The 26,342-nt window shown below is 33.2% G+C and overlaps 2 protein-coding genes and 1 non-coding gene across 5 annotated transcripts; 2 read left to right on the forward strand and 1 right to left on the reverse strand.

Moving 5' to 3' along the window:
* Positions 1–10,162: 10,162 nt before the first annotated feature.
* LOC119371326 (uncharacterized) lies at positions 10,163–15,402 on the forward strand. Of its 3 annotated transcripts, XR_016319501.1 has the most exons (3): positions 11,985–14,517; positions 14,618–14,734; positions 14,867–15,402. XR_016319501.1 is itself a non-coding variant. In XM_089717610.1 (2 exons), the coding sequence occupies exons 1-2, from the start codon at positions 11,450–11,452 to the stop codon at positions 14,977–14,979; spliced, it is 642 nt and encodes a 213-aa protein (XP_089573736.1). In that variant the 5' UTR covers positions 10,163–11,449; the 3' UTR covers positions 14,980–15,402. The 3 variants fall into 3 exon arrangements, 1 of the variants encoding a protein (XP_089573736.1); XM_089717610.1 differs by lacking the exons at positions 11,985–14,517; positions 14,618–14,734 and adding an exon at positions 10,163–11,978; XR_016319496.1 differs by having other exon boundaries at positions 11,985–14,734.
* Positions 15,403–15,865: 463 nt separating this feature from the next.
* Positions 15,866–25,064, forward strand: LOC149498938 (uncharacterized). The gene is made up of 2 exons (XM_089715977.1): positions 15,866–22,298; positions 23,102–25,064. The coding sequence occupies exon 1, from the start codon at positions 16,164–16,166 to the stop codon at positions 21,537–21,539; it is 5,376 nt and encodes a 1,791-aa protein (XP_089572103.1). The 5' UTR covers positions 15,866–16,163; the 3' UTR covers positions 21,540–22,298; positions 23,102–25,064.
* LOC119370860 (small nucleolar RNA R71) lies at positions 16,749–16,855 on the reverse strand. The gene has a single exon (XR_005178409.1). It is a non-coding gene; the product is annotated as a small nucleolar RNA R71 (small nucleolar RNA).
* Positions 25,065–26,342: the final 1,278 nt, after the last annotated feature.

Raw genomic sequence — 26,342 nt, forward strand, 5'->3', positions numbered from 1 at the left:
CTTTCTCTCAATTACTTTTTTCACCATTTTTCTTTTAATAAGCGAGAATGCAAAGACAAATCAAGCAAACAACCTTCTTTTTGATTTACAATAAGCAAATTAAGGTTTCATTGATGGAGGTTGGCTAGTGATGATGAGCAGTAATGACAATGAAGCTTTGGCGTTGATAGGTCTTCTTCTCTCACACTCCCTTTTCCCTCTATCTTTGTCCATTTCCTTCTCCCTCTTTGTCCACAAAAGGCTTTGGTGATAGATTTGATTTCTAGTAATTTGAAGGACTAATTTTTGGATATTTTATTTAATTAGTAAGTAGAAATATCTCAGAAAATCAATTTAATTTGGATTTATCTTTTAGGTGCTTTTTTTTTTTTTTATCTATCTAAGTTGAATAAGGATAATATTTGCTTTAGGTTCGATGTTTATATTGTACGAGGAAAAGAAAAAAAAAAAATCTTTTTTAAAACAAGGGATTGAGTAGTGAATTAGGTCAAATTCAAAGGACTAATTATTAGTTTTTCCTTATTTTGATTTACAATATATTTAGAATGACGAAAAATATAAAGGAAGGAAAATTAAAAGGAAAGTATGATAAAGTTTCTTTCACTCACTTGTTTGGGAATGAAGAAAATATTGTAGGAGCAAAAATCTGAAGATAAAATAAATTACAGGACTCATATGTCATTTTCTCTTCAGTTTGAGATGAAAGTTAAAGAAAAATAATTCAATAAATTTTATTGGTGATTTCTAAATTTAGGAGTACGCACTTGATTGTGTATAGACTTTAATTGTAATTTAAAAAATATCCGACTTCAATTTGGTAGTAATGGTAAAAAAAACCTTTGTTTTGATTGACTTTTATCACCAGAATGCCATGTGGCATAACATGTGGATTTTTTATTCAACTCAAATTTTTTACAATAAAAAAACAATAAAGATGTTTGGCCATAACAAAAATCAACAAGAATTTTGGCTTATTCTTGAATTTATTAGGCGGTAAATGGTGCACTATAGGAGGGAAAAAAAAACAATGATTTTATGTTGATTATTAATATTGATCTCCTAACCTTTGTTTATCTATTAAATTACCTTATCACCAGGCTACTTAACATTCTTATATAAGAAATAAGTAAAAGATATATATACTTGCAACAATAATAATTTATAAACGTTTATTAATGAATAAAATATTATTGAATAGTAATATAATCTTATTCATAAGTAAAATTTTAATAAAATTGCGTACATTAAATTATAATATCTTAATAAATTGAATTTAATTTTTTTTTCATAAAATATATTAAACAAAATTATATATATAGTATTCATGTCATGTTTTAGTAATTTAAGTGAATATTTTATAGTTTGGCAATTATGAAATTTATGAAAAATAAAAAAGTTATTAATTGAATAGAATGCTAATAATGTTATAATTAAAAATTTGTAAAGCTATTTATTGACATCACTAGTAAACTTCTAATAATAATTATAATTAGATCTCAATTTAAAATATGACTCATGTGGAATATAAAATCTAGATAGACTTTTAGTAAATTAGAACATGACTCATATAAAATATCACTAATGAACTTATAAATATAATTATAATTGGACCTTAGTTAAATGTCTTTTTATTTTTATTTTATTAGTATCATCATATATATTAGTATACTTATACTTAGAAGTCTAGTGTATATAGATTAAGGATTACATAAACCATAATTAATTATAACTTACTAAGTATATTTTCTAATAAAAAAATATTAAATTTAATACCTTTCATAATATTTTGTTAATACACTTAATATAATATTGAAATATAATTATAGTCTTTTAATTAATAATTAGTTCTTTTCCTTCTTTTATATCTTTCCACGTCACATACAGCAACCCTAAGCGCGGTTTCTCACCATCTTGCATCTAACATTGTTCATTTATTGGTGTGGGTTTTAATTATTTGACGAGAAGAAATGGCAAATGGAGAAGATATTATAATTTAATATACGTAATTTTATTAAAATTTTACTTATGAATAAGATTATTTTACTATCTAATAATATTTTATTCATTAATAAGCATTTATAAATTATTGTAGTTGTTAGTATATATATCTTTTACTTATTTCTCACATAAGAATGTTAAGTAGCTTGGTGGTAAGATAATTTGATGGATAAACAAATGTAATGGGTTTAATACTATTAATCAATATAAATTCACTGTTCTTTTTTCCTCCTATAGTGCACCATTTCCCACTCAAATTCATTGTAATCAGGTTCTTGTTAATTCTTATTGTGCCAAGCTCAGCATAAGCCATTTAGCATTGCTCTAAAAAAAAAAAAAAAAAAAAAAAATACTTTTCTCCATGTTGGCATTTTCTCTCTTACCTTTTCTTCTTCTTCTTTTTTTTTTTATTATCTCTCTCTTTCCCTCTTCATCCCTCCATAGATAAGAATTCATAGAGAAATCGCCTTCATCTCCTTCATTTGAAAAATCAATATCCAAACTCATCAACACATTCCTCCTATCAAATCTATATCCATAACTATAACACCCCAAAATTTTCGAATTTTAAAATAATATTATTTTATCGGGTCATGAAGGGTGCTGTAGAGAGGAGATAATATTTTATTTAGACCTAAGGAATATATTGAGTATAATTAACTATGGATAGATAGTGATTTACCGGTCTATGAATAGTACCACCGGTCTGTGAATAGTACTATCGGTCCGAAAATCGGTATTATTTTGGTCCGGAAAAATTACTATATATGTTTTATATTTTCTTTAATATTTTTGAAGTATGTATGCATGATTTTTATGGGTAGAAAGTAAGTAATTAATATTTTTGGAGAATTTAGATAATTAGTGAATAGTGAATTATGATGCTTTATTAATTAAGGAAATTTGAGGAATTATTTTTATGGAGTAAATTTAAGAATTTTGTGGAGATAAATAATATTTTGAAGGAAGTTAATTGGAGAATATTTTAGCCATTAGATTAGATTACCATTGACTTAATCTTAACCACCCAATTATAGTAAAGGACTAAAAAGCGCTTTGTTGCTCTAGATAAGTCAACCTTCAACAATTGAGCAATAACTTTCTCTTTACTTCTTCTTCATCTTCTCCTTATTTTTCTTCAATTCCTACTTGCCAAACAACTCAATTTCACTCCATTAAACTTGATTTAAATAATTAATCTTAGAGAATTAAGCTTGAGAAGTGATTTGTGATGATTATTTTCAAAAAATTTGAAGATTCGCTATTTAGGCCAAAGGTTGGGGAAACCTCTACCATGGAACAAAGGCAAAGTTAGAGCTTAGAAAGCTTTAATTTAAGCTTGCTAAAGCTTATTTTTAAGGTTAGTGTTTATAAACACACTTACCTTACTTTAATTTTTGATTTTGTGTATTTATGCTATCATGTATATATTTTGGGATTTTGTATGAAATGATTATCTATTGGAAAAGTATTACTCGCTAAACTTGTGAATACTCAATTACTTTCAATTCATAATCTAATTTTATGATTTATATGTTAAGTTAAGACAGTGTCTTCGACACCGAATGTGGCATCCGCAGTCGGGTCTCACAGGACTGAGCGCAGGGTGTTACAATAATGAACCAATCCTTTGGTAAGTATATTTCTAGAAAAGCTCCAATTTTGGTATGATTTTGGAGAGAGAAAAGATATAGAATTGAGATTAGTTAAAAAAAAAAAAAGATGCAGATGAACAATTGGGATCTTCCAGGAGTTCAACAACCCTAAACCCATTTAATAAAAGTACAAGCTTTCTCTTCTTATTCTTCGTCTTAACAAATTAATAAAAAAAAAAATTAACTAAAAAAAATATTGCAAATAAAAATTGACTTAGCTCCAACAAAAATGATAAAATTGAATCTTATTTAGAGCATATTTATGCGCTTTCACTCTATCTCCGATCTCGATAACTACTACCAACTCCTCAATTCTACATGATTCCATTCTCTCTGAGTTTCAAAGCCACAAACCCTTTACACAAATTGATGGCTTCACTATTTTCATCGATATATGAATGGTAGATAAGGGTTTCGATTGAGGTAGCGCCAGAGCTAGGACCTTCTAGTTAAGAGGAAACTCATCTATAATATATTTTAAGGAGATTCACAGATTATAAATATAACAATTTAAAGGATTCACTTTATAAATATATTATTAGTTGCTTATAAAAATTTTTCAAATCAGGGCTGCTTGTGCACCCCTCAATTGTATATGTCTCTGCCACTGGATTGAGGGTATAGATCTAGGGAAATCAAAGGAATCAAAATCAGTTAGAGATTCTAGTCCTTAAGAGTAAGATTGAGATTGAATTTGTAGCGAATGAAAAAGATGAAGGCAGATGAAATCAACGCCTTACGATTAAGGAGCAACGCGGTTTAGATAGATATTGGAAGCAAGGAAGAGAATTTTATGGGAAGTTGTAGGAGGATATCAATTTATTACATTATGATGGATTTTGGATATTTTTCTTTCTGGGGTGTTTGGATGAGAGAAAAATGGAAAGGAAAGGATTAAATGAAAATAAATGGATTAGGTTTTTTCTTGGAGTGGAGGAATTGACAGGTAGTGGGATGAATTTGAAGATATTTTTAGATAATAACATCTATAAATATTAAATCATAACAGAAAGGAGATTATGAGTCCATCAAATAGTTAGATTATATACAATATTACTTGGTTAGACGTTATTATGAACAATCCAACTTATGTTACCATCAAGAAAAAGAAGAAGAGATAAAAAAAAAAAAGAGAGAGAATTTTCTTTATTGTGTTAATTTAATTGAAGTAAACAAGTCAAATTGGAGGAGAGAGAATTTTTTTAATTAGTGAAAATTTGAGTCAGCTAAAAAAATCCACGTGACTACATGGCATTCTAGTGATCAAAAGTCAATTAAAATGGCAAAAATGTCTTTTAAGATCCTGTTTGGCAACAACTTTTCACATAATGTTTTACTTTTTGACTAAGGTCACTTCTATCATTTATATTGATCGGCGATATAATGTTTATAATAATATTTAGTATTTGAGGAAGCAAATTATGAAACGCTACTCTTTTAACATTTCATCAAATGCTATTTAAACAATCAATTGCTACTAAGACAACTAATAAAGCTACTAAGACAGTTAACAGCTACTAAAACAACTAATTTTGTTGAACAAGCCCTAAATTAAAATTGGAGCATTTTTAAGTTACAAATTGAAGTATGTGCATAATTAAGTGCGTACCCTCTAAATTCAGAGACCGCCAGTGAGATTAACACAAAACAATTATAATTATAATTTTACCTCCACTTACTATACTTTTAAACTCATTCATAAGCATAGTACCTCATTTTCCTTCAAATATCCAAATATCAAGAGATATATGGAAAACCCTTTCATATCTTCTCTCTTTATTTTTCTTCAATATTTTATTTTCCCCTTAAATTGCTACCCAAATGCACTCTTATTGTTATTTTAGAGTTTATTTTATTTGAAATTATTTGTAGTATTACTTAGTTTTTTCTAATTTTATCGATTCGGGACCTCAAGGATTGTATCTTACACCTAAAATCAAATTTGATGTACAAACCGTATATCCTAAATTAGAAATTTCTTCTTGGATGATATAAAGGCATTGTGAATGCATTACAAAGAAATGATCAAGGTATTATGAATGCATTACAAAGAAATGATCAAGGTATTATGAATGCAGTGGCACCAGTTAAAATCTCAAAATAGAGACCATAACAAAGGAGAGATGACGGTTGAGATTCTTTGATAGTTAAAGTTTTTTCATTTTGTGAAAAACAAACTATTATCATTCCAATAATAGAAGACATTTTTGTAATTCTAGAAAAATTATTATGCAAGGCTCCAAAAGTTACACATATATATTATTATCAAGTTGAATTATTTTATTCAGTATTAGATTTACAACTTCAAGAACTCAATAGTTGTATTATAGAAAGTAATACATAGTTGCTTTTATGTGTTGCATGCATGAGTTCTGCTGATACATGTTCAACTTTCAATAAGGAGAAATTAATTTGCCTTGCTGTTTTTCATCTATTGAAGTTTTCTACTATAGAACTTATGACTCTTGATAATTAACTTGAAACTTATATCATGGATGTGCAAACTAGTGATGATTTTCTAGATGTTAAAGGAGTTAGTGATCTTGCTAAGTTGCTTGAGACCAAAAAAAAAAAAAAAAAAATCTCATTTATCATCTAGTCTACTTGCTTATTAAATTAGCACTAACTTTGCCAGTTGCAACTGCAAGTGTGAAAATGACATTTCTCTCAATAAAAATTGTGAAAAATCGGTTACGTAATATAATTGGTAACCAATTGATGAATTATTGCCTAGTTACTTACATCAAAAGAATGTATTTGATAGTATATATAATTAAATGATTATTCAATGCTTTTAAAATATGAAAACTCATCGAGGACAATTGTAACACACACACACACACATATATATATTGACCCCACTAGCCAAAGTTTCTAGTGATATAGAGGTCTAATGATCAAGATCAGTCTCCATTAGGAAGTTTCTGGTCTAAGGTCTCCCTAAGAGGGAGTGCCTACGCCCTTTTTTAAATTCATTGTTGTTTGAAATTCAAATTTAAACCGGTTTGGGTTGGTTTTCTCACAAAAAGTTTAGCTTTTAGTTTACATGGATAAACTAAAATTTTATTTTTGAATTTGATCTCGGTTTTGTATGAAATTCAAGAAAAAAAAGGCTTAAAAATGTACTAATCTAAAAAAAAAAAACTTGCAAAACTGATTGAATCAGTTTGATTCTATATACCTACAAAATTAGTTTACTTTGGTTTGCTTTTAAATTAAACTGACCGTGTGTGCACATACATATTTAATTTAAGTTCAAGAATTATCCCTTATTTTGTTAAGTAAAACCACTTAATTAAAGATTATGAAGTGTACGATGTATAATGATTTTCTTACTTGTTTAAACATGTAAAAAATTAAAATTAAAATTTATTCATAAGTACTATGAAATATAAAATATAATTCAATATGGTATAAATAAATTTTATATAATTTATTATAAAATTCATTTTTTATATTTAATATAAGTAAAAGTTAATTATAATTCAGTTTTAGATTTAATTAAACTGGTTATATTTGAATTAAATTTAATCACAAGTGATAAAATTTGTAAAACAAATTTTAAATGTAACAACGATATACAAATTATTAAAATTAATAATGTTAAATGTAAATTAAAGAATCATACAAATTATTAAAATTAATAATGTTAAATGTAAATTAAAGAATCATAGATAAATTTAAAGTTGATTAATATATATAACTTTTTTTTTCATCTATTTATAAACATGTACAAAATTAATTTTAGTCCTAATAGAACTACTAACCTAAAATAATTTAGGTTGCTTGACTTTTTTTTTTACTCCCTTGTTCTTTTTATATAAAGATAACTGAATTTGTATAGGGATTAAGATGGTAGTTTAACTGAATAATTTTCTCTATTTATGTTTATTTTACCCCTAAAAAAAATTAAATAAGCTTTTTAATTGATAGAGAGCCAACTCATGTAGATAGACTCCTAAAGAATCATTAATTAAAAGATTTCAGCCAAAAAATGGAGGAAATTGTGAGCTAATGGCATTAATTTATTCTTTTTCAAACTTTTCCAAATTAACATTTCACATTTGAAATTTTGAATTTCCCTCATTTTCTAAAGTCTTAATCAATTTCAATTCAATGCGCGCAAATATAATGAAAATGTGGAGCCAAAATCTTTGATACTTTCACTGTTTCCTTAACTTCTACAATATGCACTTATATAAATTTAGAACAAAACATGAACATGTAATTACATTCACAAGCTTTTCAAACTAAGGGCAATAGAAAGAGGGGAACAATATTTCTTACATAACGAGTAATCTATTTTCATTTGATCTCAATGAAGTTCCATTAAATTCGCCCATTCAAGATATGTACAACTTTTCATCTACCATGTTTGAACTCCTTATCTATTGTAGAAGAAAGCATTGTGGTGGTTCCTAAAATGAGTCATATCGAAAATGTTGTTTCAGGCAATGATAAAAGAAAAAACAAAAAGAAAAAACAAAAAGAAAAATATATCAAATCATGTAAAGAACTCTATAAGCACTATGTTTTTTTCTGAATTGCAACAAGGTAATCTAAATACGCACAAGTATAAAAAAGCAGCGCCCACATTTAGCATATCTTTGAATTTAGTTGATAAAATTTGGCGAAATACCAAGATTCATCCAGAGAATAATATTTCTCTTATGAAAGGTCCATGGAACAGGGGAAAAAAAGAGTTCAAATCCTAGCACATAGGATAATAGAAATCTCACTTAGAGATGTTTTGATGATGAATCATCCCTCTCTGTCGCTATTTTTTCTTTTTTGGAATGAGTATTGATCTTCTTGCTCTTGGAAGTAACCCAACGGTTTTAAAACGAATAGATTTTGAGCAAGTTTGGGAGGATGGTTTGTAAGTGATGCCTTTCTACAAGAGTACAAGTAATTTATTTTCACTAAAGGAGAATATACAACTAATTCACAATTAGCGCTGCTGTTTTTTTTTTATTTTGTATAATTTATTCAAAATATGAGTATGAAATTTTCATCAATGCTCAGTTAAATTATAAAATTACTTCAAGTAATTCGAAGTTAATGAAATTCTTGCACATACTTACAAGGTGTTTATTTTTATATATATTAACCATAGAAAATAATTATACATTGACTTGAAAATAAAAACTCTTAGATCCATCCACTTATTTTAATATGTTCGTTTAATCTTAACCGCATTTATCTTTTTAAGCTATTCTTTTTTTTTTTTTTTTAGTATTGGCGAGATGATTTGAACATAAATCTATTGTTAGGTTAGTATATGTAATTCGTACTAGACTATGTTTTTGTGTACTTTTCAAACTAAATTTAGAATAAGGAGAAACATATTAAAAATATACAAGATAATGAGCTACCTTATTTGCATCCAATAAACATGAGAAATAAAGAAAGAAGGTTAGCATTTGACGAATCTAGTCAATTTGATGAATATTTTTAACTGATTTTTTTTTATTTAACCAAATTTAATCAAACTAATTTTTTTAACCGAACTTAACCGAACCGTTTTGGCCAAATTAGTTTTGATAATTAACCGAACTGAAGTTAAAGAAAATGAAAACTTAATTAACCAATCGAATTTAACCGAAATTTATTATTAATCGACTTTAATCGAAATAATTATTAACCGAACTTATTAATAACTACTTAATCAAAATAATATTTTTAAAAATTAATTTTATTATCTACTTAATCAAAACGACGTAGTTTTGAGAGTTGGTTAATTTGATTAATTCGGTTAAATTAACTTTCAATTGAACTTTTAACCGATAACTAAAAATTTAATTTTTTTTAATCGTATATTTATTCACCGAACCAAATTGACCCAATTAATCGAATTGACTGAATTGACCGAACCGAATATTCACCCCTAGAAAGAAGAGCATTGGCTAGCTAATAATAGACACTTCAGAATTCTAGTACCTAGTACATTACGAGTAACAAACTGATTATTCAAATTATTAACCAGCACCAGGTAGTCCTATCCCAAACACAAAGAAAATAAAATCCAGCTCCAGCAATGGCAAAATGGGCAGCCTCATTTTTAAAATAACGAAAAATAATTATTTCTTCGTTGACATGTAACTAAATTAATCAATCCATCTATACTATTTGGCAATATTAATTAGTGGTCTCTGAGGTTTATTTCCGTATAACTAGTTGGTCTTTCTGTCCATATTTTCACTTTATTCCGTTAAAATGAGTCAAAAAGTAATTAAGATGTAAGAGAATTAATTTAAAATGACAAGAATAGCCCTTTAAAAACCATATTCATCTTCTTGCTCTTAAAGAATCTTTCTATACATGTTGTTACCTTGGTCAGTCTTTGAATTTTCAATTTTTTTTTTATTTATACATTATTAGTTTATTTGTTTAATGGATTTTGTCATTTGTTTAGTCTTTGTTATTTTATTTTTCTCATCCTTCTTTCTTTCTCTAATTTGCCCATTTGGGTCTTCTTTACTTTAGGTTTGTTTTTGTTTTTTATTTTTTCCATCTCTGTTGGCCCTTGGTGCTTCACAATTTTCTTTTTTTTTTTTTTTTTTCCTTTTCCTTTTTGTCTTGATGCTGTGATTGGTATGGTAAGGATAAAGGAGGCAGAGGTATGAGCTAATTAAGGAGCTTGGTTTCAGAAATTGTGGAGTGGCAAAGCAAGTGAGGGATAAGAATATAAAAGTAAATCAAATAAATGAGAGAGAATTACAGTTGAGGATGAGAGGATGGAGAAGAAGACATGGGTTGATGGTGAGAGAGAAGTGAGAGAAAGTGGAGTCACTGGAGGAGAAAGAGCATTGGGGCTGAGGATAAATTTATCAATCTATGCAGAGTAAAGATAAAGCAAGAACTTGTAATAGTGCAGTTACTTAGTGCTTTTGTAATTAGTTAAATTAATTTACGTAATATAGAAATACAATTTTATGTATGCTGACTAGGACAGAATTAGTTATAGGCCCAACTAAGAGACTTTGCTCTTGCAAAGACTGTATATACAGATTTTGAAAAGGAATGAAGATTATCGATTCTCATTCTCCTCATTTATTTGTTTTCTTTTCTCTAAACTTGTGACATGGTATCATAGCATTAACCAAGTTTTCAAGAGACGGTTGCTTTATTGTTCATCTTCAGCTTTCTTTTGTTAATCGACAATGATGAATTCACCCGTTACACCAAATTCTGGTCTTTCTCCTTCATTGACGTCTCATCCATTGGAAAATACTAATTCTCCTTATTATCTACATCACTCAGAGAATCATGGTTCTGTTATTGTAACTCTAGAGCTCACGTCGAGCAATTTTGTGACCTGACGTCGTTCTTTTCTTCTCACTGTTTCAATTCGAAACAAGTTAGGATTTCTTGATGTATCGATTCCTAAGCCAGAGCCTTCTGATCCTTTATATTTGTCATGGATTCGTTGCAATAATTTGGTTGTGGCTTGGCTCCTTCGATCAATTTCATTTCAAATCGCATCTACAGTGTTTTATCTTGAAGAGGCAAAGCAGATTTGGAACAAGTTGCATCGGCGATTCCCACAGCCTGATGATGCTAGGGTTTATCAATTGCAACATCAGTTGTGTAACACTACTCAAGGAACAAAGTCCATAGATGCTTATTTTACAAAACTGACAACAATTTGGGAGGAATTACGAATTTATCGGCCTTTGCCTCATTGTACCTGTGGAAATTTTTAGAAATTTATGGAATCACAGCAAAAGGATTAAGTCTTCCAATTTCTTAATGGTTTAAATGAAACTTTTCAAGGAGTTCAATCTCAAATAATCATGATGAAACCGTTCCCTTCTCTGGATCAAGCTTATAACCTAGTTTTACAAGAAGAAAGGCAACGATCTCTTATGCTTCAAACACATTCTTTTCACGAATCTTCTGTTTTAGCAGTTACTCGAGATAAAAACAAAGCTGATATGGTATGTTATCACTATGGAAAACATGGCCATATCAAGGCAAATTGTTTCAAACTTATAAGTTTTCCTCCTGATTTCAAATTTACTAAGCCAAGGAATTTGTCCCAAACTCGTGTTTCTTCACAAACACAGTTAAGGTTTCCAAGGCAATTATCTAGAACTGCTGGTGTTAACTCAGTCACAGCTCAATCCTTGGATTCTGTTAAGGAAGTTGCTGTTACTTCTGTTGGAGCTACTTCTGAGCATCTTTCTGGTATTACGCTTTCTAAGGATCGAGTTCAGTGGCTTATGACTCTTTTAGATGATCAGTCCATCATTTCCTCTTTCACTCCTCTGTTGAAATCTAATTCAATTCCTTCATCTAATGGTGCTCAAGTCAATCTTGTAGGTATTCACTTTACTGTTTTCTCTGCTCTTTCTGCATTTGTTTTTCATTGTTTGCAAAATTCTAGATGTGATCAGTCACCTTGGATCATCAATACAGGTGCCACTGATCATATCATCTGTCATTGGTCATTTTTTGTGCATTCATTTCCATTATAAAATTCTTATGTTAGATTACCAAATGGTATACGTGTGCAAGTTACAGCCATAGGAACTGTGAATTTAAATGAGAATTTTATCCTTGAGAATGTTCTTATAGTGCCTACTTTCACTTTCAATCTTATCTCAGTGAGTAAACTTACTGCTACGAATCTTTTGTGCTTTGTTATCCTTTCTATTACTGTTTTACCTAGGTCCTTTCATCATGGATAACGATTGGACTAGCTAAAATGGAAGATGGTTTGTTTGTCCTACAACCTGCTTATATTTTTCCTAAGTTTGTCACTTCTGTTAATTTCGTTTCTTCATACTCTGCTGTTTCTTTTGAAGTTTGGCATCACAGATTAGGACATTTAGTAGATGATAGAATAAGATATTTGCAGCCTTTACTTTCTACTCCTTGTAAACACTCTCTTATTCCTTATGAGACATGTCCTAGAGCTGAAATGAAAAGTTACCCTTTCCATATAATGGTGGTATATCAAACAATCCATTTGATATTGTACATATGGATATTTGGGGTCCATATTCCCAAAAGGACATTAATGGAAACCATTATTTCTTAACAATTGTGGATGATCATACTTGATGTGTTTGGGTTTTTCTTATGAAGCACAAAAGTGAAGTGTCATTTTTAGTTCCTAAAATTTGTAAATATGTACAAACTCAGTTTCATACTCTTATCAAAACCATTAGAAGTGACAATGGTACTGAATTCCTTTTACATTCAGTTTTGCTTCTTCTGGTATTGTGCATCAATCCACTTGTGTTTACACCCCTCAACAAAATGGGTGGTCGAAAGAAAACACTAACACATTCTAAATGTGGCTAGGGCACTCTTATTTCACTCTAGCTTACCTCTTCCTTTTTGGGGTCATGTTGTTCTCACTTCCATCTACAGCATTAATAGAGTTCTTCTCTCTAAACTGAACAAAAAATCTCCTTTTGAAATGCTTTTTCACAAAACTCCATCATACACTCAATTGAGAGCTTTTGGTTGCTTGTGTTTTGCATCTAATCTTGTTTCTCATAGGACTAACTTTGACACCAGAGCTTGAAAATCCAATTTTATTGGATATCCACCTGGGGTTGAGGGATATGTTTTGTATGATCTAGATACCAAAACCACTTTTATCTTTAAGGATGTCATTTTTCATGAAACCATTTTCCCTTCTAAACATTCTACGTCAACATCTCATACTACCACTACTTTGCCTTTACCTTCACCTCCTTCCTTTTGTCCTTCTTTTCCTTCCTCTGATATTGAGTCACCAACAAATTTTAATGTTTCTCTAAATGTGTCTGCTCCTCTTCCTAATTCTAATGTACCAGACTCTCCTTCTTCTTCTTCTAATTCTCCTTCTGTTTCTCCTTCTTCTATAGTTCCTTCCTTGTCTAATCCTATTCCTGTTTTAAGAAGGAGTTCTAGATCTTATAAGGTACCTCCTTACCTTAATGATTATCACCTTGCATATCTTCCTCATTCACATGCATGTGTCACTTCTCCTCCCATTCAACATTTTCTTCTTATAATCAGTTATCTACATCTTATCATTCTTTTGTCAATCTTATATTCTTCTGTTTCTGTGCCCATATCTTATCAACAACCTATCTTGGATGATCATTGGGAAGAAGCTATGAACCTTGAACTTGCTGCCTAGAAGACAATAATACTTGGATTGTTACTCAATTGCCTCCAAATGTTAAAGCTGTTGGGTGTAAATGGGTTTACAAACTCAAGTTCAAAGCAGATGGTACAATTGATAAATACAAAGCTGGGTCACTTCTCCTTCCATTCAACATTTTCTTCTTATAATCAATTATCTACATCTTATCATTCTTTTGTCAATCTTATATTCTTCTGCTTCTGTGCCCATATCTTATCAACAACCTATCTTGGATGATCATTGGGAAGAAGCTATGAACCTTGAACTTGCTGCCCTAGAAGACAATAATACTTGGATTGTTACTCAATTGCCTCCAAATGTTAAAGCTGTTGGGTGTAAATGGGTTTACAAACTCAAGTTCAAAGCAGATGGTACAATTGATAAATACAAAGCTGGGTTAGTGGCTAAGGGGTATACCCAAAAACCCGATTTTGATTATCAAGAGACTTTTAGTCCTGTGGCCAAGCATACCACAGTTAGAGTTTTCTTATCACTTGCTGTTATTTTTGATTGGCACATTTTTCAGTTGGACATCAACAATGCATTTCTCAATGGAGACTTACTTGAAGAAGTTTATATAGATCTTCCTCCGAGTTATGTGCCTAAGGGGGAGTATGGTTGTGGTTCAAAGGTGTAGATTTCAAAAGTCTCTATATGGTTTGAAACAAGCCTCTAGGCAATGGAATATTAAGTTTACTGACAGTTTACCATAATAAGGTTTTACTCAATCTAAGTCTGATTATTCTTTGTTCACCAAAGTTTTAGATTCTGGTCTCATAGCGCTGCTTGTGTATGTTGATGACATTATAATTGGCAGCAGTAGTAAAGATTTGGTAGATCAAATGAAGTCGAGGTTGTAGACTTAATTCAAATTAAAAGGCTTGGGAGACCTTTATTATTTTCTTGGACTTGAACTTGCAAGATCTAGTAAAAGGTATCATTCTCTCTCAAAGAAAATATTGATAACTTGCAAATCCAATTTTCTTTTATTGTTATATTTGTGTTAATTTGGTGTCATTTTGTGCTTAAAAGAGTGGTTTAACTTGATTTATTGTTTTTATGCTAGGAAAAGTTGGATTTGATATGAATGAAGCAAAAAGGAGCACAATTGAAATGTTTTGGAGCAAGGAAGGAGCTGCTGGAATTTTGGAACACAAATGCAAGCTGTTAGGCTCTTAGCCTTGGGCAAGACTAAGCAGGAAATCAGACCAGTGGACCGATTGTGACGTTATTGGCTGGTCACGACTTCTTCAACTAATTCTAGCACGTTTTACAGCCACATGATGATATTAGACACAGTTTTTAGTGGGTATTTTTATTGTATTAGTGGACCCCACCTTCTAGGGGCTATTTAAGTTGAAATTAGGTCTTTTTGTGGATCATCTTTCGCCTCCCTTGGGTTGTGACGAATTTGACAGAATTTTTGAGAGATTTCTGCTGAACTTTCAATTCTTGTGAGGATGTTTTCTGCCATAGCCATGTGTGGCTAAACGTTCTGTTCAGTTAAGGCTAAACCAAGGTAGAAGGTTGATTTCGATTGTGAGATTATATTGAACTTAATTGAATTTCTTTATTCTATTGCATTTTATATTTTTTCTGTGATTTATTGGGAAAATATATCCCCTAGCGAAATTTTATTGAATGATTTAACAGGGCCCGTTATATTGTTTGGTAGAAATTTCCATAGCTATTCGGCGTAATCAAATCCGTAATTGTTTGGTTAGGTTGATGCAGTAGTAATTAATATAACGTAATTGGGTAGAACTTTTTAGGTTGTATTAAGAAAGAATATAATCAGATTTAAATAGATGCTCGTAGTTTCTGTTAATCTGGGCAGGGTTCTATTAGATTTTAAAGCGGTTAACAGTTAAATCCTTCGTCGTACTTAGGATTGTTAGTTAATTAGGGGTTGCTATTAGATCGTATCTTAGCAACCTATTCCTACGGTAGAATTGGTTGGGTTGACGTTCTTTCTGGCTATAACTTGTCTGTAATATGAATTAAGGAATTAATCTTGAATCAATGATCACTCGAATCAAATCTTCGAACCGCGGTATGCCTTGGCTGAATTTACTATCAATTGTCCAGGTTCAATTTTTAATTTGATTGCATTTATTTCTTTGATTTAATTTTAATTCGTTTAGTTCGATTATTAAATTCCCCCGTTTCAATATCTATTTTTTTTTCTTCAGTTCTGGTTTATTTTCGACAAAGCTAATCCCTAGGGTTCGACCCTTCTCACCATATTTACAAGTTTTATTTTGTAGGAGAGCAGGTTAATTATTTTTGGCGGATTTGACGCCCGTCAAATTTTGGCGCCGTTGCCGGGGATTAGTTAACTTTACTGTTTGTTGTCTTTTTGAATGACCAGGTCTGAAAATTTGCCAATATTATTTGATCCTGAGATAGAGAAAACAGCCCGCTCACTAAGGAGACAAGCGAAGGAGAGAAAGTGGGCCGAATCGATTTCCGGAACTGAACCGGAAAGTCCAGCAGCTGGTCACCTTGATTTTACAGCTGAAACCGAAGAAGAAAGTCTTGAGCAGGAAGAGATTCTTACAGAAATTGACCAAGAGGAAGTTATGGCCGAAAACCGCACTGTTCGAGAGCTACAGGCTGCCCCTGTAGAGCAGCAGCCTATGTGTATTACTTACCCGGAGTTGGAAGTGCCATTTGAGCTTAAATCGGGTCTTATTCATCAACTTCCGACTTTCCATGGAATAAAGACCGAAAACCCGCATAATCACTTGAAGGAATTCCATGGAGTTTGTTCTAGCATGAGACCGCAGGGGGTAACTGAAGAGCAAATTAAGTTGAGGGCATTCCCGTTCTCACTTAAAGATGCTGCTAAGGAGTGGTTGCTTAATCTACCTCCAGGTTCCATCACCATATGGCCTGATATGGCCCGAGCATTCTTGGACAAGTATTTTCCCGCTTCTAGGGCAGCCATCATACGAAGAGAAATTTGTGGGGTTAGACAAAAGGCTGGAGAGAGTCTTTATGACTATTGGGAGAGATTCAAGAAGTTATGTGCAGCCTGCCCGCAACATGGGATGTCTGAGCAGTCCCTAATACAGTACTTTTATGAAGGGATGCTTGACATGGAAAGGAAGATGGTTGATGCAGCTAGTGGGGGAGCACTTGTTAATAAGACTCCATTCGCAGCAAGAGAGATTATTTCCACCATGGCCGCCAATTCACAACAATTTGGCCAAGTTGAAGAACCCTCTAGGAACCTATATCAGGTATGTGATTCTTCCATTCAGTCTCAACTGAACGAACTAACCTCTATTGTTAAATCTATTGCTGCAGGGCAACCTGTGAAGAGAAGTGTGTGCGGGGTATGTTGCAGCGATCACCCAACTGACACATGTCCATCATGGTATGGTGATCAAGAGCAAGTTAACGCTATGGGAGGATATTCCGGGCAGCCCCAAAGACCGATGGGTAACACCTTCAATAATGCTTGGAAGAATCATCCTAATCTTAGCTATGGAAGCCACAACCAAAATTTCCAAGGATACCAACCAGCTAGACCACCTCCTCAACAAGCTCCTCCCCCAAAAATACCATTGGAAGATATTGTGAGGTCACTTGCCACTTCTCAACAAGAATTCCAGCAAGAAACAAGAAAGGGAATGCAGAATATGGAACAACAAATTAGTCAACTTGCATCTTCCTTGAGTAGATTGGAAACACAAGGGAAGCTTCCTTCCCAAACGGTGGTAAACCCAAGGGAAAATGCAAGTGCGATCACTTTGAGGAGTGGTAAAGAGCTAAACACAGCAGCCCCTAAAAAAGGCAGCAGCAGTTCTAAGGAAGAAGCTGAAAAGGAGGTAGAAATTCACCGAAATGGGCCTTCCGAACAGGCTGAAGTACGGCAGCCCCAAACCTTTACTGTTCAGCCTCCTTTTCCTGAGAGATTGGCTAAAACAAGGAAGGAAAGTGAAGAGAAAGACATTTTGGAGACCTTTCGCAAGGTGGAGGTGAATATTCCATTGTTGGATGCTATTAAGCAAATACCCAAGTATGCAAAGTTTCTCAAGGAACTTTGTACCAACAAAAGGAAGGTAGATAGTGTTGAGAAGGTGGAGATGGGTGAAGTTTGCTCCGCCATGATTCAAAGAAAGAGGCTCCCACCAAAGTGTAAAGATCGAGGTATGTTTGCTATTCCTTGTAAAATAGGCAATGTAGGGATTAAGAGATCTATGTGTGATTTAGGAGCTTCTATAAATGTCATGCCTTTATCTGTTTACTCATCTTTCAAGGGTTGTCCCTTGAAAGAAACGCGTATTATTATTCAATTGGCAGACAGGTCTATAGTGTATCCCGTGGGATTGCTAGAAGATGTTTTGGTTCAGGTTGGTGATTTAATTTTTCCAGCAGATTTTTATGTACTTAATATGGAGGATGATAAATCCTCGACTGTAGCTGATTTATTGCTTGGGAGACCTTTTCTCCGCACTGCAAGGACAAAAATTGATGCTTATGAAGGCACATTATCTATGGAGTTCGATGGTGAGAAGGTCGAATTTAATGTTTATGAGGCTATGAAGTACCCTAGTGATGTGTCTAGTATTTGTTCTATTGATGTAATTGATCCTTTAGCACAAGAAATGTTTGAATTAAATGCTGTTGACGAGCTTGATTTAGTGCTTTGCAGGAATATTAATATGGACAGTATTAAAGAGAATGAGGAAACCTTCTTAGTTAATGAAAATGTACAGGAAATTGTGTGCGAGATGGAGACAAATCAGCCCCTAACAAGCAGCCGCAGCCATATTGTTTTGCCTTCTCACCATGAGAAGCTTTTACCATCCGTTTTGCAGGCACCCAAGTTAGAGTTGAAACCGCTGCCCGGCCACTTAAAATATGCATTTTTGGGGAATGGAGACACATTGCCTGTTATCATCTCCAGCAAACTTAGTGAGGTTGAAGAAGAGAGCTTGGTTCAAGTTCTTAGGGAGTATAAAGAGGCCATAGGATGGACAATAGCAGATATTAAAGGGTTGAGTCCATCAACTTGTATGCACAAGATTCTTCTAGAAGAAGGCAGCAAACCCATAAGAGAAGCTCAAAGGAGGTTGAATCCACCTATGATGGAGGTGGTGAAGAAGGAAATACTGAAGTTGTTAGATGCTGGTATGATTTACCCGATTTCTGACAGCAAATGGGTAAGCCCTATACAAGTAGTGCCTAAGAAGACAGGAATTACTGTAGTGGAGAATGCTGAAGGAGAGTTGGTTCCTACAAGAGTTCAAAATGGGTGGAGGATGTGCATAGATTATAGGAAGTTAAATGCAGCCACAAGAAAAGATCACTTCCCACTTCCATTTATTGACCAAATGTTGGAAAGATTAGCTGGTCGTTCTCATTATTGTTGTCTTGATGGTTTTTCAGGTTTCTTTCAAATACCAGTGGCACCCGAAGACCAAGAGAAGACGACTTTCACTTGCCCTTTTGGTACATTTGCTTATCGACGGATGCCGTTCGGTCTTTGCAACGCACCAGCCACATTCCAAAGGTGTATGGTTAGTATATTTTCAGATTTTGTAGAGGAGATTATTGAGGTATTTATGGATGATTTTACTGTCTATGGTAATTGTTTTGATGAATGCTTAACTAACCTTACAAAAGTCTTAAAGAGGTGTATAGAATCAAACCTAGTGCTAAATTATGAAAAATGCCATTTTATGGTAGACCAAGGTTTGATTCTAGGACACATTGTTTCATCAAGAGGCATTGAGGTTGACAAAGCTAAAATTGATGTAATTAAATCCTTACCTTACCCTGCAAGTGTGCGGGAGATTCGTTCTTTCCTTGGCCATGCAGGTTTCTACAGACGCTTTATTAAGGATTTTTCAAAGATAGCTCAACCACTTTGCAAGCTTTTGCAAAAAGATGTGTCTTTTGTGTTCGATGAGGAGTGTAGAAAAGCGTTTGATATGTTGAAGGAGAAGCTCATTTCTGCTCCAATAGTCCAACCACCGAATTGGAACTATCCTTTCGAGATTATGTGCGATGCGAGTAACTATGCTGTAGGGGCTGTTCTTGGACAGCGTATTGAGAAGAATCCTCATGTCATATATTATGCATCAAGAACACTGGACAATGCCCAATGCAACTACTCTACCACAGAGAAAGAGCTTTTGGCGATAGTGTTTGCTTTGGAAAAGTTCAGGTCGTATTTGTTAGGAACAAAGGTGATAGTTTTCTCTGACCATGCAGCATTGAGGTATTTGTTAAAGAAAAAGGATTCCAAGCCCCGTTTGATTCGTTGGATTCTTTTGCTTCAAGAGTTTGATATAGAGATAAGAGATAAAAAGGGGTCCGAGAATCTTGTTGCTGATCACCTTAGCCGGTTGATTTTGAATGAAAAGCCATCACCATTGGACGATGATTTTCCGGATGAGCAACTCTTTAGCTTCCAAAAAGTTATTCCATGGTATGCTGATATAGTGAATTATTTAGTTGCAGGTACTTTACCAGAAAATTTAACTAGAGCTGCAAAAGATAAAATCAAGAGAGATGCTAAGTATTTTGTTTGGGATGATCCATACTTGTGGAAGTTTTGTTCTGACCAGGTGATTAGAAGATGTGTTATGGATGTGGAAGTGCCATCCATTCTGAAATTCTGCCATTCATCAGCTTGTGGAGGTCATTTTGGTCCTCAACGAACAGCTCGCAAGATTCTGGAGTGTGGACTTTTCTGGCCATCAATGTTTAAAGACTCGTACATTTATTGCAAATCTTGCGAAAATTGCCAGAAGACAGGTAATTTGAGTCGTAGAGATCAGATGCCCCTTACCTCTATTCTTATTTGTGAGATTTTTGATGTGTGGGGTATAGATTTTATGGGGCCATTCCCATCATCATTCGGGAACAGCTACATATTGTTGGCAGTGGATTACGTGTCCAAATGGGTTGAAGCTAAGGCAACTCGGACTGATGATGCGAAGACGGTAGTGAATTTTGTCAAAAGCCATATCTTTTCTCGGTTTGGAATTCCAAGAGCAATTATAAGTGATCGAGGAACTCATTTCTGTAACAAGATTATGGAGAATTTGTTCAAGAAGTATGGTATTACGCATCGTGTCTCTACAGCCTATCACCCGCAGACAAGTGGACAAGCAGAAGTTTCGAATAGGGAAGTGAAGTCTATACTGGAAAAAACTGTGAGTCCTAATAGAAAAGATTGGAGTGTCAGGCTGGACGACGCTTTATGGGCTTATAGGACAGCGTATAAGACACCAATAGGAATGTCACCTTATCGCTTAGTTTATGGCAAACCATGTCATTTGCCTGTCGAGTTGGAGCACCGCGCATTTTGGGCTATTCAGCGCTGTAATATGCAGTACGGTGAAGCTGGTGATAACCGAAAATTACAATTGCAGGAGCTTGAGGAAATTCGCAATGAAGCTTATGAAAGCTCCAGAATATACAAAGAGAAGACTAAGACTTTCCATGATGGCATGATATCCAGGAAGAGCTTTGTAGTTGGTCAAAAAGTTCTATTATTTCATTCTAAACTCAAATTATTTCCTGGTAAGTTAAGGTCCAGATGGACTGGTCCATTTGTTGTTACTAATGTTTTTGCTCATGGTGCAGTGGAAATTCAAAGTCTAGAGACCAATAAAATTTTTAAGGTGAATGGGCATCCATTGAAACCATTTTATGAAGGTTTTGGAGCTACTCAATCGGAGAATTTGAGGCTCGAAGAGCCAGGGGAATATAGCTGATTAGCTCAAGAACGTCTAGCCGGAGACGTTAAAATCAAGCACTTACTGGGAGGCAACCCAGCATTTAGTTTATGTTTCATTTTATTTTATATTTTTTTTTCTCTCTGAATTTTCATTATTATTTTTTTTCTTTATTTATTTATTTTTTTTTTTTTGAAAAAAAAAAAACAACAAAAAAATTGCATGAACAGTGTCGTCCCTAACCTGGGGACACTGTGTTTTTCTGGGTTTAACATCTATAGAGTTTTTAAATGGCATGGTTAAAGTTGTTTTATTTTCTATTTTGCTGTGTTCGTTGGGGTGAGTATAGGGCGTTTATTCGTTTTAGCAAAGAGGGTATATTTGACTTAGAGTTTTTTTTTTTTTTTTTCCTTTTTCTTTTATTCAGCTACTTTGTTATTATATTGGGTAAAAAAAAAAAATTAACAACTCCTTATATTTGTGCGGCAACTGTAAAGAAAACAAAAAGGAAAAAAAAAAGAGAGAGAATAAGAGAACCCAAACAGGGGCAGCAGGCGCAACAGGGGCAGCAGGCGCTCTTTGGACGAAATCTGCATTGGCTGAGAGTCTTGAACGATGGCAGGAGTTCTGAAGAACGGCGACAAGAATTTTGTCACTCCGATCGACGACCTAAAACCCAAACAGACTTTCTTTTCGTCCTTAGCCCAATCCTACGTCACTCTACAGCGCGACGCAAAAACCCAACAGCAGCGTCTTCCTTCCTCATCTGATTCCTCTCCGTGCCAACTTCAGCAACAGGTATTAATTTACTTCCTATTAGAATAGAAATCGTGATTTAAGATAGTGTCTGTGCTCCAATTTACTGCATTGTCATTGATTTCAATTGGGTTTTTTTTTAGTTAATCAATTGTTGCTGAATTTGAATTAGGGAAGAACTTAGCTATATTATAGATTGTTGGCTGAAGCTATTTGAGCACATTATGATTTATGGGTTTTGTTGTTTCGCAAGTTTTTATTGGGTTTTATTGTTTAACTTTGCAATACTTGCTGAAGGGGAAGTTTTTATAATTTTCTTGCTTGTTGATAATTCGAATTTTGTTTAAATTGGAGTTGGAGTTGATAACTGAGTGGAGTTCGATTGCTGAATATTATGAGTTGGGTTTAATTCTAGGCTTTTATTGACTAAATTCAGTGTTCAATGCGATTTGGGATCAATTTATTGGGTTTAAAATTAATATTCTGAATATGAGCTCTTAAAACTTAGAATCTGTTGTCATTGTTTGAACTAAGTTTGCTTGCCTATTTTGCTATGTTGTTTTAATGCCATGTTCAGTATTGAGAGTAATAGGTACAACATCAAACCCAATTGATTGAATTGCAGAAGTTGGTGGGATTGGAAATTTGCCATGTTCAATATTGGAAATTTGATTGATAGTTGAGCAGAATTGTTTATTAAGTTGAACTGATTTTGCTTTGCTGGCTCTTTGCTTGGTTAACATCTTTGAGGTGATAGAAAGCTGAATAACATTTGCAGACTAACAACCATTTGGTTTGCATTTTGTTCTTTTGTTTTTCTTTTGGTTGTGTTTTTGTGTTTTCAGTTGCATTTCAGGATGAGCAAGAGCAATATTCTTAATGGCTAGAACAGGGCAGTTTCCTTCACAACAGGGCAGTTTCCTTCAACTTTACCTTTTATTTACATTTTAAGCCTTGAGTCCACATTGAGGACAATGTGTGGAGTAAGTGTGGGGAGGGGAATGTGACCATTTTTGCTGAATTTTTAATTTTATTGCTGAAACTGCTAATTTTGCTGGAATTTGTGCTTCAATTATGGATATATGCTGTTGCCATGTGCATATTTGGTATGAAACTTGACCGGTTTTGACTGTTTTGTAAAAATGCTCCTAGAGTTTTTATTTACCACTTATCCCATGAATATTTTGAGTAAAATTTTTTATTTTTGAGCTGCATTTGGGATTACTCTGGGACTTAATTGTGTCTTTAAACATGATTTAGAATTTATAGGATATCTAGAGAGGAGAACTTTGCTTTTGAAACTTGGTCTGACTGTTGTGAGAGCCCTAGACGATAAGACTTAGCGAGCGAAAACCATAACTTGAAATTGACCGTCATTGCACTCGTGAATCTTGGTTTAAATTGTTTACACTTTGAATTCTCAAATCGGGTTTTCGAAACTTGGCCTCTTTTGATAAGTGTTTTTGAGAGCAATTGTCGAAAAAAAAAAAAAATTTAGGATAGCTTCTGAACACTAGAACTCTCTTCTACGTTCCCTTGAGGCGAAATCCTAGGTGAGTCTCGACTTTGGAAATGATCTAGGCATTCTTTGGTCGATCTAAAAAAAAAAAAAAAAAAAAAAATTCTACGTTTTCCCACCTTGACGTTACCGTTCTTTTTACCCCTTCTAGCCTACGAAGCATGCTAAATGCGTGCTTCCAAATTCTTTTCATAACCCCCAATATAACCGTATAACCCAAAAAAAAAAAAAAAGCTCCTTGCCTACCACCTTTGAACAAGGAAATAGTCTTTTTAATCATTGTTGAGCATGCATGTTTAAGTTTCAAGTTTTGGCGCGAATGCATTTTTGTTTCTTGTTTATGTTTGTGTTTTGGAATAAATAGTCATAGCGACTTATATGTAATTAATCGTTGTGATGTCGAAAAAAAAAAGAGAAAAAGAAAATCAGAAAAGAAATAGAAAAAAAAAGAAAAAAAAAAGAAAGGAAGAAAGGATAAAGAAACAGCAGCCATAAAATCAAAAAAAAAAAAAAAAAAAAAAAAAAAGGGAAAAATAGAGGAAAAGGCTGCAATGTTATGTTTTGTTTTGTGAAGTTGCATTTGTCAATGTTATGTTTTGTTTTGTGAAGTTGCATTTGTTGCCATCTAAGCATTAAAGTTAATAACGTGCATTGCTCTTTGAACCTAATGTGAAAGACTTATTTTCTTATTATTCTCTAGCCTTACATTATCCTTTTCTTTTGTAACCATTACCCTAGCCTAACCCATATAAAAGACCTAATGATTCTTAGTTGAGACTTGTCCCACATTAGTGGAGAGGGAACCGCGAGGAGAGCTTATGGTTGTTCATTATCATGTTTTCTTGAAGCTATGAAAATGTATTTTATATGCCTTGATTATTACTCGACAAAACATTTGTTGATTCAAGCTTCGTATGTGTGTGTGAGTGTTTTAAGAATTCTTAGTGTAACCTTTTTTCGATTGAGTTCACGATGATGGGATGATTTTGACAGCTTGGTATCCAATTGCGATGTTGCGTTGTTTGCGGTTTTTGCATATGTTGAATCGAGTTTCGTTGTGAAGTTGTGGTCTCCAATATAGATTAGATTTCGAATTCTAAGTCATGCTTGAGGACAAGCATGGGATAAGTGTGGGGAAATTTGATAACTTGCAAATCCAATTTTCTTTTATTGTTATATTTGTGTTAATTTGGTGTCATTTTGTGCTTAAAAGAGTGGTTTAACTTGATTTATTGTTTTTATGCTAGGAAAAGTTGGATTTGATATGAATGAAGCAAAAAGGAGCACAATTGAAATGTTTTGGAGCAAGGAAGGAGCTGCTGGAATTTTGGAACACAAATGCAAGCTGTTAGGCTCTTAGCCTTGGGCAAGACTAAGCAGGAAATCAGACCAGTGGACCGATTGTGACGTTATTGGCTGGTCACGACTTCTTCAACTAATTCTAGCACGTTTTACAGCCACATGATGATATTAGACACAGTTTTTAGTGGGTATTTTTATTGTATTAGTGGACCCCACCTTCTAGGGGCTATTTAAGTTGAAATTAGGTCTTTTTGTGGATCATCTTTCGCCTCCCTTGGGTTGTGACGAATTTGACAGAATTTTTGAGAGATTTCTGCTGAACTTTCAATTCTTGTGAGGATGTTTTCTTCCATAGCCATGTGTGGTTAAACGTTCTGTTCAGTTAAGGCTAAACCAAGGTAGAAGGTTGATTTCGATTGTGAGATTATATTGAACTTAATTGAATTTCTTTATTCTATTGCATTTATATTTTTTCTGTGATTTATTGGGAAAATATATCCCCTAGCGAAATTTTATTGAATGATTTAACAGGGCCCGTTATATTGTTTGGTAGAAATTTCCATAGCTATTCGGCGTAATCAAATCCGTAATTGTTTGGTTAGGTTGATGCAGTAGTAATTAATATAACGTAATTGGGTAGAACTTTTTAGGTTGTATTAAGAAAGAATATAATCAGATTTAAACAGATGCTCGTAGTTTCTGTTAATCGGGGCAGGGTTCTATTAGATTTTAAAGCGGTTAACAGTTAAATCCTTCGTCGTACTTAGGATTGTTAGTTAATTAGGGGTTGCTATTAGATCGTATCTTAGCAACCTATTCCTACGGTAGAATTGGTTGGGTTGACGTTCTTTCTGGCTATAACTTGTCTGTAATATGAATTAAGGAATTAATCTTGAATCAATGATCACTCGAATCAAATCTTCGAACCGCGGTATGCCTTGGCTGAATTTACTATCAATTGTCCAGGTTCAATTTTTAATTTTATTGCATTTATTTCTTTGATTTAATTTTAATTCGTTTAGTTCGATTATTAAATTCCCCCGTTTCAATATCTATTTTTTTTTCTTCAGTTCTGGTTTATTTTCGACAAAGCTAATCCCTAGGGTTCGACCCTTCTCACCATATTTACAAGTTTTATTTTGTAGAAGAGCAGGTTAATTATTTTTGGCGGATTCGACGCCCGTCAAATATGTTTTGGAGCTTTTGGAATAGTACAGTATGCTAGGAGCTAAGCCTAATTCAATAGCTGTACAAGTGAATGCTAA

This window comes from Jatropha curcas, chromosome 1 (assembly GCF_041381405.1).
Source record: "Jatropha curcas cultivar XTBG-Jc1 chromosome 1, XTBG_Jcur_1.0, whole genome shotgun sequence".
Classification (NCBI taxonomy): Eukaryota; Viridiplantae; Streptophyta; class Magnoliopsida; order Malpighiales; family Euphorbiaceae; genus Jatropha; species Jatropha curcas.